The sequence below is a fragment of the Sinohyriopsis cumingii genome, chromosome 15 (assembly GCF_028554795.1).
Source record: "Sinohyriopsis cumingii isolate HCF-2022 chromosome 15, ASM2855479v2, whole genome shotgun sequence".
NCBI lineage: Eukaryota > Metazoa > Mollusca > Bivalvia > Unionida > Unionidae > Sinohyriopsis > Sinohyriopsis cumingii.
In genome coordinates, this window is record NC_142975.1 from 143,858,024 (window position 1) to 143,878,195 (window position 20,172).

Here is a 20,172-nt window from a genome sequence, read left to right on the forward strand (position 1 = left end):
TAGTTCTTGGCCATGAAGCCTGGTTGTGTCATGAGGGTCACTGAACCATCCAATCTGAACCGAAGATAGTTTGAGTTGATTAAAAAAGTATGTAACTCGCTCATCCTGCATGCTAAAGCTAGAGCTATCAGAAAACAAGTTTGAATGATAAAAGCTTCAGTGAGGTCCTGGAAAACGACTTGAACTTGTATGAACTGAGCCATGTTAGGACTCATGACAGATTCCAGTTTGGAAACAGAGTGAGAGATTTTGATCTATTTAAATTAAAATTGGCAAGTAGGTCTGATAGATCTTTATCATGGCTAATATCTTGCCTGCATTGGTGCATGGATGTGTCAGGCTTCATGGAGGGATATCCTATGGTGGTAATTGGTGCTAATATTTTTATTCATTGAGCCCAATTTTAAAAAAAATGTTGGTTTCTGGACTGATTGGGCACCCTGAGGGATGATCATTGTTGATTTTACACCAGTCCCTGAAAACATGCTCATAAGCCTTCAGTGTGACAGGCCTTCTAGCTCTTTAAGTTCCCTCCACAATAGAAGGCTTGATTTCTTGACAAGGATATCCTGACAAGAGCCAAGTGTGAGCCAAGCATGAAGGAAAAGATGGTCTGGAAACCACCTGCTTCGGAATGATTACTAAATCCATAATCCTGCATAGATGATTCAAATTTACCACAAATTTGGCCTGTCTTGACAAACATCGGCCAGAACAATAATTCTACCGGGAATGTGTCTGATTTGCATAACAATTTGAAGCCAGTAGCACAAAGAAACTGCCCAACCAGCATTAAATGGTTGGATGAATTTGTGTCCTCATTTGTACCCAGTCTGGATTAATAAGGAATGACTTCCCACAGAGAAGCATTTATGATCACTTTCATTTCTAAAAGGTTGATATGAAGAGACCATTCCCTGGTCACCATTTGTTACTGACCATAAAGCCTGGCTGCAAGTGGGCTCCCCAACTGTATGTACTGGTATCTGTACATATCATTTCTGGTTGGGGTTTGTCAAGGAATTCCTGTTGTCAGCCAACTGTGGGTATACCACTGACACAAGAATGATCATATCACATTTGTTTTATTGACCTTCTGGTTGAGTGGACTGGAAAAGATGCCACTGAGCCAGCAAAGTCGTTTATAACAGGGACATATTAAAACCCTTTAGCCACTACAGCTGTTGTGCAGTTTCACTACTGCTGAGTGCTATCATATCAGTTACTGAGACTAATGAGGCTAGGCTGAATACTAGAGCATCATCATGGCTGACTACAGAAACTGACAATAAAAACATGGTTACATTTATATTCATTGTTTCATTATTTTTTGCTGGATTTCAGTCAAAATATGAAACAGATTAATACCTTGTATAGTGTCTGTTATTCACATATTTACACTTTATATATTCCTACATCCCATCATACAAGAAATCCCAGTCTTGTAATCTGTTTTGAATCGCACAAAATAAATCCAATATTTACATATGTACATATAAAAATATAAATGAATTCCACAATCTAATTAAAAAGTTGAAAGTGGTATCTCTTAAAACAGTCATTATCCACACATAAATGTACTTGGCATTGTTTGCATCCAATGAAAACTTCATGTCTCCTCACTTCCCAAGTACACATCTTGCATTTGCATCTCCTATGTTTCGGGTACCGTCCTGGCCAGTGCCTTAAAACGTCAGTATCAACATTAGACAGATCTTTTCTTTTTTTACTTCCCTGAAAGCCAGCAACCATCTGTTTGGCCACGTTCATTCAGAATTAAAGCTGTGTTCTTTTTTTTTCTTGGTCTCTTCCGGACATGGTTTTGATCTGGTGGTTTGGTGACTCTTTCATACAGATCAGGGCATTATATATGGCTGTATCAACGAGAAACCTAAAAAGGTATTTCCAACATTTCTTTGCTTTACGGCAAGAACTGTACTGCATTCTGTTTTGGTCTGCAATATCCACCCCACCCCCTTTGTTTTTCGAATACTCATCTGTAACATTTGGGCAAGTTACTTCTTTTCGTCGGCCAGCTTTTTTCTCTTCGAGTTACACTGTGTGGGATCAATGTTGTTAAATAAAATATATACAATTATCTCTTTATGCATGATTTTCATATCCCCCTGACTTTTTAAACCAGTTTTTTTTTAAAAAGGTTCTGGCTGGCATTCCTTTCCTAGTTCCTCGGATTGTACCACAACGGAAGGGTCCATCCCGACGTGTGTGTGTATGATTAGGATGTTTAACGTAGCTTTAACAATTTTTCAGTCATATCGCTACGATGTCTCCGGTGCGGCAGTTTATAGTGATGTCTAGCACTGCGGCATCATGCACATTATCCTGACACCAGGCTAACCAGTCTAACATCTTAATGCTGAGCGCATAGCGAGGCAGCTGTTAGTACCATTGTTATAAGTCTTTGGTATGACTTGGCTGGGGTTTGAACCCACGACCTCCAGCTTCCGAAGCGGACGCTCTAACCACTCAAAATAATTGGGGATTTAAAAAGAAATTGTCCGTATATATATGGTGGTTTTTGTTTATTATTTTTCTGGTAAGGTCTTTCACCACTCTAGATCCTAATCTTTCTTCTGTCATTCTCCCTCTCTGTCCATCGGGCTTTCCAACATACACTTTAAATTCACGGACATAGCTGGTTCGGGGATGGGCTCTTTCCCAGACTTTAATGCCATATTTTGTGGGTTTGGCCAGCAGGTATTGCTTAAATGGCAGTCTTCCTTTATAAGCAAACATGCCTTCATCAATTGACTGGTTTTTGGTATTCACAATTTTCCAGATATTTATGCAAGACTGTGTCGTACAAAGGTCTTATATGGAAAATCTTGTCATGTCTTTGTTGGCCTCTGAGTGGGTTGACGCTTGTGTCGTTGGCATATAAATATTTCCCTATGTTTTCAAATCTTTCTCTTGTTATGATTTCTGGTATTCCCGGAATCCCAAAATATACAGATGCCATCCAGGCAGTGGAATATTTGGGTATCTGCATTATACTCATGACGATGTATATTCCAATATATGCCCACATCTCCGTGATGCTGGTTTCATACCATTTCAGGGCTTGTTTTTGTTCCATTATTTTCTTGGCTTAATCGTTTGTTTCTTTCACAAGCTTTTCCACCAGACATTCAGGAAAAAAAAAAACTTGAGAAAAAAATCTTTCTCGTCGCTTAGTGGTCCATGCTCGATTGATGAACCTAAATGAGAATCAAAATCATTGATCTTGAACACGGCAAGGTCACCACTCCATTGTACAAGTGCGATTATGTCCTCCTTGTAATCCGATTCAAAATCACTTACGTCTGGTGTTAAAATGGGACTAACATCAATATCTGATCTATTTTCTAAGACTGATCCATTAAACTCTTCAATACTGCTTGCACTGAACCCATCAAAGTCGCTCATATCTGAATCGGAATCCATCTTTGTTTATCACAGCTGCTCGTTTTGTAAAGTGTAGAAAAGCCCTTACAGTGTCTAAGTTTAACCTCTCAGCTTTCAAACTTGTATCAAAGTGTTAAGTAAACAGTCCTCTCATTGGTTATGATAATCAAAAATATGTACTTTCAACCAATCAAAGTTTAGTTAACATAGCGGTCATGCCCACATATATCGAGTATTGCAGAACTATATCCACATAAGCGACACTAGGGTAGTAAACGAGGCTTATCAACACTGCATACATGAATCAGTGAGGTTCAGGAGCTATTTACAGGTGATGCTTAGATGCGACAGTCGCAGCTAAAGGGTTAAGATGGATCCATGGGATCAGTTCCACTGCGGCATTAAGTAGCCTCAAGAGTTACAAGAGCTCTCTCCCGGAAATCTACATCCCACTGGAAGTGGACTATATGAGTTTGACAATCCTCTATGAGTCTGACAATCTGTAGGACAAGGACATGACATTAACATGCAAGACTGAGATTGGTTAAAAACTCCAAACCCATGTTGATAAAACACTTGGACAGGTGAAGGTCAGATTATTCCCATCTCATTAAAAAAAAAAAAAAAAAAAAAACACAAGATGATTCAAACAGGATTGAAGATCATTTTTGCTCTTGAGTGGAGACTGTCCAGATATATCGCTGTGGCACTGCTGTAGAGGATATCAACCAGAATGGTGAAGACGCAGTTCATTATTTGGTAAGGACCCAGGGACTGATATTTAGACTGAATAGAAGGACTCAGAACTAGAAAACTTTGTTGTGATTGGGAAAATGAAAAGAAATCAAGTAATGCCAGGTGAGAAAGGACATGAAAGTAGGCATCTGTGGGGTCGAAACTGATTGCTTACCTTTCCCATCGGATGTAGTCAGATAGACCTAGCTATGTCCAGCTTGAAGGAGAATGAATTCGTTCAGGTGACTCAGGTCTACAATCAGCCTCAGCTTACCTATGTCCTCTTTGAGAATGAACTGCCGTGAATAGAACCACATCGATTGTGGTTTCTGTACAATCTACACTGCTCATTTGTCGACGAGCAACTGTATATCCTTCTCTTAGTCTGATGGCAAACTGTTTGAAGGAGAGAGGAAAAAGAGGATGGAAATTGATAAACAAAATCGGAATCCCCTCCAAAATGGATTTTGTCACCCATACTTTTTGTAAAAATAGGTTGATCCTAGGCAATAGCAACATGGTTCCCAACGCTCTTACAAAGAAAAATTTCCAGGTCTTTTCCAGCTCGTTTGCTCTTGACCATTACTTAAGGGAATTAAAGAACATTTTAGCTTAGAAAATGAGCATTGTTCAAATCAAAAGCGGTTTCTATTTCAAGTCTTTCCTAAATGACCTTGTACTAAAGCACAAAATGTATCACAAGAAACAAGTTTGACTACTGAAAATTAATCCAAATTTGCACGTTAAGTCATTTCACTTTAATAAAGATGTTTAATTTGCTGAACTACATTTTTTTAGTATGAGGAAACAATATGAAGATGAGCAACGAAATATTTTTCCTTTTAATTCTAAAGAAATCGGAATATACAGTAATAAATCCAGATAGCAATCTCTCAATTAGTATATCAATTAACTGGCACGGCAGTTAATTACAGAATACAAAAATACTAGCCTTATGTCAGCAAATTCAAATCAATACAGAAGGATTTGGTACATATACCACTTGAAATTTATATGCATGAAATACAAAGTAAAGAATTCATATCACAGATTAAAAAATCAATAAATGCTAAGTATTAAAATCTTAAATTATAAAGAAAAAGGTATGACCCTGAATTAATCTGTCCCAATGAAATACAAAAACCAGCAACATACTTCAAACTATCTAAATTCTTAAGTGAATCTAGTTAAAAATCCATCACTCGAAAATACTTAATTAAAAAAGGGTTGTTTAAAGGTTTTGACAAGACAAACCTTAAAAATTATACATGTATACTGTTGTATACAAAAAGATTGTTCTGTAAGCTCTACTTATGCCTGCTTGTAAACCGATAAACCAGTCCCCAAACCTGTACTGATACTCACAGGGGTGCATATCACTGCTTAAAATGTACCCAGTATAATAGAAAGGACAACACTCTGCCCATTTATTATGTGACCTATTTAAGAACAGACAATACTATATCAAGCTAAACATCACACAGCCTAAGAATTTAGCACCAATTTTCAGCTCAAAGATTCAACATTTTGGACCTACATCAAAATTTGACTTACTACTCTACAAGGAATAGCGGCCTGTTTTGCAACATTACTACTGGACTTGTCCATGAACATGCTAAAGTAATATGCAAGTGAAATTTGATGAATGGAATATTGCCCTCTCACTGGTCCACAAAATAAAGTTATCAGCTGGCACAGTATTTCATTTTGGTCAGCCAATAAGGTGGTAGATTTCAACATATTTGGGATTCATTGTAAAGGCAAGTTTTGGCCAAAGTTATTGTTGTCAATAATGGTTAACACCATGTTCCTGTTGCTAACCATCAAATAATCAGCTTTATCACATTACAATTTAGATAACTTAATATATCAAAACATAAACTAGTGAAGATAACCTATATTTCTTACAAAGATCAATGTTGCATACATGTTGGCTTTTTGTGACAAAAGACTGGTCTTCATGCCATCTACACAAAAAGATACCGATATGGATATGTGGACTAAACAGTACACTCGATAAATCTAATCTACTGGGTGTTTGGATTGCCTATATAAATATTTTCACATAAAGCATCTAAATGCTAAATCCAAACTGCTGCCTCCAAATATTAATGAATTAACTCAATAAATTTAACTCACCATCAGTTCAATTGACTCAATTAAGTATTTATTTTGTTATGTATATTTGATTTAATTATATCTGATTTAATTGTTTGTAACTTTCAAAAAAAATTATTTTAAACAAAGTTTTTTTGTGCCCCAGTCTGGTTTTATTATGGAGACTTATGAACCATTCATATCGAAAGGGTCTTGGGTGATTCGGCCATTCCTATCCTATTAAAGTTTTAAGGGACACATGAGCTTCTCATAGTCTTTTTTTGTCAGGTACTTTGCCTTTTTCTGAGAAGTCTTCTTCTAACGAGATTGTTCTTATTCAGGGAATAGAGTGCGGCTTTGTTAATGTTCCCTCCATTGTTAAATTTGTCATGAGACTTAGTCTCAGGACCCGTAACAATAAGAACAGTCTCTTTTACCCGTTCATGGCATTCATTTATTACTAGGCAACGATCTAGCAGGAGACAAAGTTGTGGTTAATCCACTTGTAACTGGCAAGCCTTGCTTGGATCAGAATGTCGATCCAATTGAAAAAGAATTCCCTAATATATTCCTAGCTTGTGCAATTAACAGAGCTATGGCAATGAAAACTCATGAGAATGATGTAGATAAGGAAAGTATTCCTTTAGCTGACACATGTATTGGTCACGCTTTTGATGAGGTCACTTTTACTCCTTGTTTGGATCAATCATAAGGTATTGATCACAGTGATCCTCTTTTAACTACTTGTTCTCTTTATTCTAACCAGAGTGATACACGGCAATCACTACTAGTCGAACAGGAAAAAGATCCTGAGATCTCCTATTTGTTTCAAAGATCCATTAGTGAAACTGAGGCTACTGAAGTTCCTGTCTGTTATTTCATTAAAAATGGAATTCTTATGAGAAAATGGAGACCTTCTGAGGTACCTGTTGATGTCGAATGGTCAGTGAACTACCTAATTGTAGTTCCAAAACCTTACAGACAGCAAATACTTAGTCTGGCCCATGCTCTTTTATGGATCAATAAAACTTATCACAAGATCTTAACTCACTTCTATTGACCAACACTCAAACAGTTTGTTAGTAAATACTGTAGATCTTGTCACACCTGTCAAATGGTGGAAAAACTCAATCAGAAAATATCTAAGGCTCATCTACAACCTATTCCTGCCTTTGACGAACCATTTAGTAGAATTATGGTAGATTGTTTTGGTCCCTTACCTAAGACCAAGTCATGTAACCAATACCACTTGACCATTATGTGTGCGTCAACAAGGTTTCCATATGCGATTTCCTTGAGGAATATTAAATCTAAAACAATAATAAAAGCTTTCATAAAGTTTTTTTTTTTTTTTTTTTTTTAAAAAAAATAAATTTTGCCTTCCCAAATCTGTCCAGTCTGATCAAGGCTCAAATTTCATGTCTGGAATTTTGCAGCAAGTTATGTACGAATTAGGTATCCAACAGTTCAAATTTTCTGCCTATCACCCTGAGAGCCAAGGGGCATTAGAAAGATTCCATCAGACTGAAAAATATGATTCGATCATATTGTTTTGATACGGGTAAAGATTGGGATGAAAGCATTCATTTATTAATTATTTCTTTGTTGCTGTTAGGGAATCAGTTCAAGAATCTTTAGGTTTCAATCCCTTTGAACTGGTTTTTGGACACACTGTGCTTGGACCATTTAAGTTATGGAAAGAAAAACGTCTTTCTAATTAAGATTCTGAAATTAATCTTCTTGATTATGTTTCTCATTTTAAATATAAGTTGTCAAAGGCTTGTGATGTCGCAAGAGCAAATCTGCACTCTACTCAATCCAAAATAAAGTCAAGATATGATAAGAACTCGAAGGAAAGGAGCTTTCAGCTTGGTGATGGAGTCCGGGCTCTCTTGCCCATACCACAAAATCCTCTTCAGGTCAAATGTTATGGTCCCTACACAGTTGACAGGAAAGTACATGATTTAAATTACATTATAAATACTCCTGGGAGGCGTAGACAAAAAAAAACAAAACAACTCCGTCATATGTACATGCTAAACGAGTATATTGAAAGACATATCCAGGTAAAACATAAAGTTAATTTAGTTGTACCCGTTTCACCCAGTGAAGATTTAAGTGAAGGGATGTCATCGAATTCTACTGATATTGGAGTGACAAATCTTCGGAATTCAGAAATTATAAAGATCTGGACTAGAAACTTTCACATTTGCAAGAGTAAGAAAGAAATGAATTAAAGTTATTATTTGAATATGAGCACTTATTTCCAGATGTTCCTACAAGAGCCAACAAAATTTTCCATGACGTTGAAATTGTAAATTTCAAACCTGTGAAACAACACCCGTACAGGATAAACCCTCTCAAACATGAATACTTGAAAAAGAAAATTCACAATATTTGCTGGAAAATGATTTAAAGAGCCCAGTAAAAGTGATTGGAGTTCACCATGCATACGTGTTCCAAAACCAGATAAAACTTTCCGTATGTGTACTGATTATAGGAAGGTGAATAGTGTGACAAAAACAGATTCATTTGCATTACCAAGAATCGATGGCTGTATTGATAAGATTGGGAATGCCAAGTATGTCACCAAATTTGACCTTGTGAAAGGAATTTGACAAATTCCGCTAACGGAAACAGCAAAGGAAATTTCGGCATTCGTGGCTTCAGATGGACTTTACCAGTATAAAGTAATGCTGTTTGGGATGAAAGGGTCACCAAGTACATTTCAGCGTCTCATGAATATGATTACCTCTGGTCTAGATAATTGTGATGCTTATATCGATGATATCATCATCTACAACAACACATGGAAAGAACATTTAGCAAAAATTCGTAAATTTTTTGATTGACTAACAGATGAAAGTTTGACAATTAATTTACCAAAAAGTGAGTTCTGCCGTGCTAGTGTAACGTTTCTAGGACATATCGTGGGACATGGACAAGTTAAACCAATATGCTAAGGTCAAGGCTATATCTGAATTCCCTGTGCCTATCAATAAAAAGCAACTGATGCGATTTTTAGGTATGAACTGATACTATCGAAAAAAAAATTCCAATTTTTCTATAATTGCTGAACCCCTGACAAATTTATTGATTAAGAAAAACAAGTTCCTTTGGACTGAAAAAAGTCATGAGGCTTTTGAGAAGTTGAATGCCATCCTTAAAAGCGTGCCAGTTCTTAAGCTCCAAATTTCAGCCAATCTTTTAAATTGACTGTTGATGCAAGTGATGTTGGGGTTGGAGCAGTTTTTATTCAAGAAGATGAATATGGTATTGCTCATCTAGTGTGCTATTTTTCTAAGAAATTAAATAATCACCAAAGAAATTATTCAACAATCGATAAAGTTTGGCTTTGATATCGGCATTACAACATTTTGAAGTTTACCTTAGTGCAGATCCTTCTTCGATTATCGTGTTTAGTGACCACGACCCCCTTACTTTCATCAACAAGATGAAAAATAAAAATCAAAGACTACTAAGATTCACTTTGTTGTTACAGGAATATAATCTTGACATCAGGCATATCAAGGGAAAAGATAATTTAATAGCAGACACATTTTCCCCGTGTATAACAATTTATTATTTCATGTATAATGTGTGTAATATATATGAGTTCTTTTTAACCTCATGTATAATTAGTCTGTGGTAAAAATGAAAGCTTTATCATGTAAATCTTTTCTTAATGGAGGGAAGTGTTATGTATATTTGATTTAAATTATATCGGATTTAATTGTTTGTAATGTTTAAAATCGTTTTTTAAAAAAAATTTCATTGTATGTCAAAATAATGTTTGCTAGGAACTCATACTTTTTCCAGAAAATAGTTCGACCGTGATTGTTCATTTTATTAAACACCAAATGTTAATCTAGATCCTGACCTTGATTCAAAATTAGTAGCAGCCAAGTAAATAAGTTCTATTTTTATTTAAGATGATTGGTTGTTGTTGAGATCGCGATGGGACTAGTTAGTTTAAGATGTAAACAATTCTTTAAAAATTTTCTTTCTTAGAGTAAAATGATTGGTTTTTGTCAGGGTCATGTTAGGCGTACGTGATAAACACGATCACATGACCACCCTTTCGATTTTGCAACTTGAGGATTTTCGAAACTGTTTTAGAATACAATATAACCTTTGTTTTGGAGAAATATTCTCACTTGGGCTCTTACACTGGAAAGTGTCTGTTGTGTTATTTGGAGTTATTTCAAATTTTTGGGATTCAAAGGGATTAATGATTTTTTCATGGAGATATACGTGTGCTCATATGAAAATCTTGAACAAAGACAGCTCTTATAAAATTTTATTCAGATTTCGAGAACTGGAGTGATATTTCTTGTTCCTACAATGAACTGTAGACACTACAGGTTTTAGCATACGTCATCATCTTCCAACTCGGATTCTTGAACCTGGACTCGAACTTGAATTCATTAGAACATTTTATTATTAGGACTTCTAAAATTTTATTTGTGGATTATTCATGCATTATTTTTGGATTTGATTCTTAAAACCATAAGTTCATATTTTTTCATTTTTACAGTATTTTTTCCAGGGAAATAAATAATTATATTTTTCCAAGCTTGTTGTTTTCACTCTTTCTTGTGTTACTGTTTATTCGTGCCTAAACACAACAATTTCTGTCATCAAGTGGTGGCAGAAACTTTCTTCATTTTTTCCCCAACTTAAATCAATATTAGCAAAATGCAATGACTTTTCCAAGGTCAGAAAAAAATCCATACTTTCTTCTGACTTTTCCTCAATTTCCTTGTAGCATGGGAACTATGTATCAACTGCATGAGTCTGGCATCCACAGGTAGGTTGTCTATAGGAAGTAGGGTTGTTAAGTCAGCACTGGGAAGCAAGAGGCTAGCGGGTAAAGAAACTTGATTAAGACTACCTGGCTCACCTATCATTCTCCATTGTTGCAGGTATGGTGGGTTCCTAAATATTCATAAAGGATATAGGTGGAGCAGCCAGATGGAGGGGCAATTCCTGAATGAGCAATGTGGGCTGTCGACCTACAGGCATGTTGGTTGCCTGATTTTTCTGCCAGTTAGAACAGGCTAATGAGGACAGATCCAGCACTGAACATGTGGCAACAATGTTTTGAACCAGCTTCGATGTGGCAAGAAATACATTCTTATTTTAGTCCGAGTCTGGGACATTGGAATTCCCCCACATATATAGTTCGTCCATCAAGTCAATGATGACCACTTTAGTCATCCATTGTTTTAGTGGGATCAAATGGTTTGTGGTGCATAGGTGGCCGATGTGCACCCTGAATGTTTGGTGGCATTGAAGACATGGAATGGTATCAATGCTGATCGTGGGATTACTGGCTTGGGATTTCCTGGCATTGTTCTCTCATAGCTGTCCTCGCAAGCTGAAGCACCTTTAGTGATGGAAGAGTGCCACATGACCCTCTCCTGGGCAGTCTGCTCCCACGTTTATTAGCTAATGCCAAAGTTCTTGAATTCCCCCATAGAATAACCCAGTCAACCTGATGTTTACCATTTCTTTATTATAATTTTAGTAACAGGTTTTACCTTGTTAACAAGTTAGGATATTCTAAAACGGAAAAATCCATTAAGTGACAGAGTATTTTCAGACAAGGATAATTGCAACCAAGGTCAAGAAGAGGGCTTGTTTTCTTGAGAAATTTGTTATTCTTGCTTTAACATCTTTAGTCGAATCATATTGTTGTGTTCTGTTTTTGATTTGGGTGGAACTATTTATTCAAATTATTATTCTCTGGAATTACAAAGTGTTCAATAATATTCTTGGACAGATATTGAATTCTAACAAGAACAACTTGGATTATATCATTTTAATTCACCAAAAGACTGTTGGTACATCTCCATGTTACAGGCCACTACAGGCACATCAGCACATTCACATTCAGGGTTGAAGTTTTTTTGTTGAACACCACTGGAATTTAACTAGAACTTTATTCATTAAGACTGGTGATAGAGCTTTGTGGACTATTTAGGATTTAATTTGCAATACTGCAAGTTCTTTTTAAATTTTCACTTTTGTATTCTAGGGAAATAAATCATTTGCTGAACGTTACAATTTTTTTTCGTTTTTGGTCTTTTCTATTACTTAATTTAAGTCTGTATAGTCCTAATACCTCTACCAGCGACAAGGGCATTGTAGGTACCTGCAATTCTGAAAAGAAGATATAAGCATTCCCCAGATCACTGATACTTTCAGGCAGTCAATCATTAATCTCCTTAAGCTTTGCTGGCTGGAGAGGCAGACAGAAAGAAAAAGACTCTTCCTCATCATTTATGTCAATCAATGTTTTGACTTTATTGCCATGCGTGGTGGATATTCTAAAGCCAGCAACATCAAGTATATCTCTATGATGGCAGCCTTAAAAGTAAACTCCATGGTCAGACTGGAGAAAGGCTAAGATTCCCATCCTTATAAATATATGCAGCCACATGTCTGGCTGAAAGGTCAGATATATCACTAAGATCTCTCTATGTGATTCTGCAATGGGATGGCTGGGCTGGTTGGCTGGCTGGTAAAGCTCTAGATGGGGTACTACATGCAGGAACTGCAGGATCCAAAAAATTACCCCACGCAACCAGTCTTACAGGTCCATGAACTTGCCAGGGTACTTGCACCCATTAGGATGCCTAAAAATGTGGAAACAATCCCCCAATGTGTCCAAATTATCTGCAAAGATGGAAATTACGGTAAAATTTGACATCAGGAATTGTGTTGTCATATATGTTGTTGAAAAGTTGGTGTATCCAACCGACACAGCAACATTGCTGTATTCATCTCCTTGGTTTATATGATACAGATGGAAATGGTTCATCTTTGTCTTTAAGTAGGGCTTGACTCAAGGAGAAGGCAGACTTATATTCATGATATTGATGTGATCTGAGAATGTATCAAAGGAGAAATCAACCACTGGCTTCTATTTTGTAGCCCGTCTGTCATTTTTTTAAAAAGATATAACAAAAACAAAAATTAATTCATTAAATTCCTTTATTTTTTTTTTTATAAAATCATAAAAGGCAGGCAAGAGACACAAGAACAATACGAAGCAACAGAACTGAGATGCAACTGATGCTTCATGTATTAAACAGCAAAACACAACAGGGCCTGAAAATTTCCTAACTCACTGGTCCAGGACCATAAGGATTGTACGCTGCCCAAAGCTAGGCTTAGAAGGATTGTACGCTGTCCAAAGCTAGGCTTAGAAGGATTGTACACTGCCCAAAGCTAGGCTTAGAAGGATTGTATGCTGCCCAAAGCTAGGCTTAGAAGGATTGTACACTGCCCAAAGCTAGGCTTAGAAGGATTGTACACTGCCCAAAGCTAGGCTTTACTCCTGCAACCAAGTCTACCATGGAAATGTTTACTACAGTGCATAAAAAAGGTGAAAACTGGACAAAGAATTAATGCAAACTAAATATTCAGACATCAGCATTCTTTAATCCTCACTGATTCATAAATTATTAAATTCTGTCATTTACATATTGATTTATTTATTGAATTACCATAAATATCAGGAAATTATATATTTTTACTTACCAGAATCCATGATTTTCAAAAATCAGCCTAGCATCCAAATTTGTCTTTTATATTTCATACAGACCCAATGGTCAAATAGGAAAAGGAAGCACAATTCTTACCTCTTTTCATTGTAAGAAACGTACACAAAGTCCTTAATTTATTTTTATCATAGTTGGCATCTTTTTCTGGACCTTTAATGTTTACCACCCTGCAGTGTAACAGATCTGCACTAGTTGCTGCTTCCTTCTGGCCTACTGATAAATCAATACTCTTCTACAATATTTGGTTAACCTACAGACACTTGGCTTAAGCTGAGGTTGAACAAGGACAAAAGTTTGACTGACAAAGATCAAGTATATACTTGTGCTTTGCATATCTGATTACTTAATCTCATGACACCTGGTCATGTTATAACACCAGTCTCTTACTTTCCACAGCCTGACTTCTTCTTGCCTCACTGCACTGGTATGATTCATTTCAGACATTTGAAGGATTAAACAGCACAATTTATTCAATTTATAGGTACAATTAAGAAAATTTAAAGTTCCATTGGACTAATGGTGGCAATATATGACAGGTCCACAGCCAAAATGGATCAGTCCTGGACCTTGAACCACAATAATTTTCAGGCCCTACATAAATGCTTGTGGTATATTTTATTAATATCTAAATGATGCAGTTGTGACCAAAAGGAATTTTGTGTGGGAAAAAGATGTGTAATGTTAGAGCCAGGATGAATGGAAATAACAGAATTTAGTTACCATAATCAGGTTTCTAATTAGAAACAAGTGGGGAGGATGAATTTGGAAAACATATCAATGTAAGGTACAGCTGAAAAGATACGGTTGTGGGGATCAGGAAATCAATGACAAATCTTGATAACTGGGTCATATTCTTCTAAAATACTTGGTTAGCATAGTAATTTAATTACTGGGTGGTCTGTAGGGCTTGTCTATCACTTGGGAAGAGTTAACCAATCCTATTCTGTATGTAAAGGAAGTGGGGTGTTGGTATCTCATATATATATATATATATATATATATATATATATATATATATATATATATATATATATATACATAAAATTTGAAACATGTTAATGATTACTGTTAATTCTGTTATTTCAATTCTTCCTGCCTATCTAACCTTATACATCTTTAATTTTTCCTCACACTAAAATATCTTTGGTCATACAGTAACTATCTTTTGAATAAAGTTTATCTGGAAAACATCTCTGAAAAAATGAACAAAACAGCCACAGTTCACATACAAATTAAACAGGGACATAGGAGTTTGATAATATTTGCATCTCTTCTGGTATAGAGTATAATACTACTATTTCATATTTAACATAACACTTAATTTCTCGGGGTCTCACATATGAACCTAACATTCTCTAACAGAAAATGCATTCATTTACAACCATTGTCAGGAATATATAAAATTAAAAAAACTTTTCTAATGCTGGACAAAAGTCAAATTAGTTAGAAATTATGCTTTGAAGAAATATTCAGCTTGTGAGTATCTATTCAATATCTGTTTGTTGGTATGTGTATTGTGGAATATGTATCCAAAGCAGTGCATAATGATAATAACACTTTAATTGCAAAGCAAATTCTGAGTAGCACTACATAAAATTGAATAAATTCAGTTTCCGTAAAAAAGATCAGCTGTTTTTCTTTAAAGTCCTGATTTATAGTAACCTTTAAATCCACAAAAATTGGTACTCAGTAAAAACAGTAGTGAATTCACAGCACTGTACATACTCATGTACAAGTCAAATAAAGTGCAAGCACAGACCCTGACTTGCCATAGCATAATGTGCCAGGTGGTCAGGACCTATGCTGTTTGTTCTACTGATTATTCCTATCAAACTGCAGACACACAAAACACAGACTGATCATCAGGTTTAAACAATAAATTGTATTAATTCAAGGTCTGGTAGTAAGCTTCAAAACAAAGATCAAAGGACACTGGAAAAACTTAAAGGTGCCAAACTGATTACAGTGGATTCATTAATTTTCATGTTATAGTAGCATTTTTTTTAAAAAGAATTTTCGGTTGCAATAAACTATAAAGTTCAAGACTTGATGAATATTTATTGTTCTTCAGAAACTGAAGAACCCATACAAAACAATATTAAGTACCACTGGAATTTAATCTTTTGTAACAGTCATGAAAATATATGAATTTGCAGTATGACTGCCAGTAAAAAATTAACTTCTTCCGATACTGAATCTTTATGATGGCTATCTAGGTTCAGCTGAAGAATTAAACCTAGGATCTGACTAATAGTCCATGAACACAAACTTCTAGCCAGCTGGAGGCTCCTGTAATTGTACAACCTGCTATTATATTTCATTGATCTAGACTTCATGATTCAAGTCTGGATGTACAATTATATATAGGTCTTTATATAATCACTTCACAGATTGACCAACAGTACCAACAATATCTATATCATTGAATGAATGCAGAATATTATATTGTCATCACAGAGCAGATCAATGATCAATCTACCACTTTATAATTTTCAACATGCCTTCTGTCACCAATATTGTTTATTTCCATCCTATCAATGCCGTACAAACTACAGCCAAACTCATTCTGCAGCCCAGCTGTTGTTATTTCCTTGTTTTGATGATATCTTCATCTCCATCTTAACGTCGATTCGGTTAGGGGTCACATGGCCAAAATTATCCTTTATCACACACTGAGCCATTTTCCTTCTTCCTGTAAAACAAACAAAACAACAGAAATGTAGCAGAGAAGAACAGTATGCATATTTTAACTTATTAATTATTACTGTTAATCGCTGCATGAGAAAAGAAGGTATCCTATGTTGTGTTAGAAGTTTGACATCGATTAAATCTTGCTCTTTTTTTCCAATATGCAAATTATAAAGGTTGAATATCAAGGCTTAACCAAATTAGATTAAATTTGTCTTTTTTGTTTTCGGAGTTAGTTGTATGAGCCAAAATGAAGTGCAAATAGTGAAAACGAAAAGCACCTGGTACCATTTCCTCAAGTTTTGTAACCAAGGAAATTACAGGAATAGATGTCACCAACTTTTTAATGGATGAAGGGAAGTGTAGTTTTATACAGGAAAAGGCACAGGGAAAGTGCAAAATAAATTAAGGGCAATATTCTGTAGAAATGGAAATGTTGCTAAATAAAAATGCAGAACACTGACAATCAATGTTGTACAAGGTCTCATCCATATCAAGAAGCATACCAAATTTGGTTGAAATCCAATAAGAAAGGGACATATTGGAAAAGAAAGTGGGTGGGTCTAGCAATCAGGTGCTATAACTCTGCTAAATAATGTAGAAGGTTGAGATACTCTACAAATGTTGTCCTCTGGTTCATTAGTGCATCTGCTAATAGCATTGTACAAAATACAAAGAATGATCATGTCCCATTCGACATGACTCATCAAGTGATAACCAAATTAATAAACAAATTCTTCCCCAATCACAACTCGAGATCATAGTAAACCATACCCAAATCATAACAATAGTAAATATCAATAATCAATATGTATCCCACTCAACGTAAATGCTTGGTAATGTGGCAGTGGCACTGCCGTGGGATCATTAATATCCCTGAGCTAATCCAAAAAATAAACTCTGACAAACCTAAACCTGACATTATCTGCTTACAAGAAACCCATCTAACTTGGGCCTCTAAGACCACCCCCAGAATTCCAGGATACTCAACTGTATATACTAAAAATAGAACAAACGGTAAATTAAAATGGGGGCTAGCAACTTATATTACTGACTCACTTCCAAACACCTCAGAAGTTACCCCAGATCAAAATCAAGACGCACCTGAACAAATACAAATTCAAACCATCATGACTAACATAGCCAGCATACTACAAAACAGCTAAACGTATATGACCCAGGGGGAGATAATCCAACAGCAATCAATCACTATATGAAAATGACCACTGACAAAGAGGAAAATCTTATCATTTGCGGGGATTTTAACGTCCATAACATACGATGGGGAGGAACAATGCAAAACCTAAGGGGAAAACTACTTGAAAAATGGACAACCGAATCCAATCTAGTTATCCTTAACAATGGAGCAGGAACAAGATTAGACCTCATCAAAGGTGCACTATTAGCAATCGACCTCACCATAGTCACTCCTAAATTGGCCGAAATTTCAGGTTGGGAAGTTGATCAAGGCAGCACCCTTGGAACTGATCACTTCCCTATCCCACTCACCCTCAATATAATGACACAAACACACCCAACTAACAACATACCAACGTGGAGGTGTGACGGAGCCGATTGGGATAAATTTAAAATTGCCCTCTCTACAATAACTCTAGCAGATCTTTATAATGATAACATCAATCAATACAATCTAAATGTAATGAACGCCCTAACTGAGGCAGCTAAAATAAGTATACTCAGAACAGGAGGACAACAACTTAAACCCACGGTTCCATGTTGGAACAAAGAATGTAAAGTAGCTCAAAAAACTATATAAAAAAAGGCCCTTAATCAATTTAAACACACAGGGAACTTCAATGACTTTAGGATTTACAAAACTAGGGAAAAAGAAATGAAAACAATAATCCAAAATGCAAAAGAAAAAGCCTGGCAAGCCTTCTGCTCCAACATAAACTTCAAAATCAACACAAAACAGGTATGGGACAAGATAAAAGCAATAAAGGGGAAAAGCATGCATCCAACTCCCAAATTGACTGGATATCTAACCAACAACGAAAAGGCAAACTGCTTGGCATCACACTTTGCAAGCATGAGCAGCAACTCCAGCCATACCCAAAAATTACAAGAGCACTGCCAAAATGTAGAACTAAAGTATCCAAACCTCTTCTCTCACCTAGGATCCAAACAATCTAAATTAAATGAGGACTTCACAATAGCAGAATGGATAGCTGCACTTGCTAAGAAAAAGGCAGTCTCACCCGAGAAGACCATCTTGGCTACGAAATATACAAACACATCCCAGAAAACATAACAAAAATCATACTAGATCTACTTAATAATTGCTGGCGGAAGGGCCAACTACCCAAAAGTTGGAAAAAAGCTATCATCCATCCAATACCCAAACCTGGCAAAACCCCAAATGACATCGATGCATATAGACCCATATCTCTAACTAATAACATATGCAAAATAATGGATACAGTGATTAATGACAGACTAAAATACCATCTAGAAAGCAACAACTACACTGCAGAAACACAAAGTGGCTTTTGCAAGAAAAGATCCACCCTGGACCAATTGTTCAGACTTGAAGCAAACATCAAGCTAGCATTTAATGCAACAGACATCTAATCGCAGTATTTCTCGATCTAGAAAAAGCATTCAATTTGGTCTGGACAAAAGGTCTTATTGTGAAACTTAATCTATACTAAATAACTGGCTGCATACATAACTGGATAGCAGACTTCCTAACAGATCGGATGATACTGACAAAAGTAGGGGACCAATATTCAGATATATATATATAACCTAGAAAACGGTACGCCACAAGGTAGTGTGCTTAGCCCCACTTTATTCAACATCATGGTAAACACTATAATTAACAAAAATAAGGTAGATCTATCCCAATTTGCTGACGATAGTGGGATTTGGAACAGGTAATCCAAACAGCAAAACAGTCATGGAGCAAATACAAGATAGTCTTAACCAAATAGGTCCGTGGGCAGATAAATGGGGTTTTAAAATATCCAACACTAAAACAGAAGCCATTATGTTCTCGCCACACAATAGAAATACCATAGAATACCCTAAACTGCACATACATGGGAAAATAATACAATTTGTCAAAATAGCCAAATTCCTAGGAATGTTCTTTCATGAAAACCTAACATGGAAACACACCTTACCCAAAAATATAAAGTTGATCTAAGTCTATTAAGAAACCTCAAGGAAACTACATGGGGGGCCAACCAAGAAATGCTTTTAACACTATATAAGGCACTTATAAGAGCAAAACTAGATTACGGATGCCAAGTCTATGTATCAGCTAACCAAACATCACTTAGTAAACTAGATTCCATACAATATAAGGCACTAATTATTTGCACTAGAGCACTAAACTCAACCTCCCCAGAAGAACTCCAAATACTGACAGGAGAACTACCACTGCAGCTAACAAGAAACGAAAGCATATTAAGATATGCTGCACAAATTTCGATCCACAAAACAAGCCACCCCACCAGGAAAATTATCCAACAAAGTAATAGCCCTTTCATTAAAAAACTGAAACCACAACCACCCAGTGCAAAAACATTCATGGACTAACTAAAGATCTTATCCTATCCACTCTACAAGCTGAACAATGCAGTTACCCTGACCCAACACCATGGACGGGAGGTAACCCTAATTGTAACACAATAGCCCTTACTTATGGCAA

General features: G+C 36.0%; 1 protein-coding gene across 2 annotated transcripts in view; it reads right to left on the reverse strand.

The window, feature by feature from the left end:
- Positions 1–13,218: 13,218 nt before the first annotated feature.
- The window catches only part of LOC149782971 (CCR4-NOT transcription complex subunit 10-like), a 70,734-nt gene continuing 63,780 nt past the window's right edge, over positions 13,219–20,172 (reverse strand). For both annotated transcript variants that reach the window (XM_089934533.1, XM_089934532.1), the window contains one exon: positions 13,219–16,500. In XM_089934533.1, the coding sequence (XP_089790659.1) occupies positions 16,370–16,500 (131 nt within the window). In that variant the 3' untranslated portion in view covers positions 13,219–16,369. The remainder of the gene's footprint in view (positions 16,501–20,172) is intronic.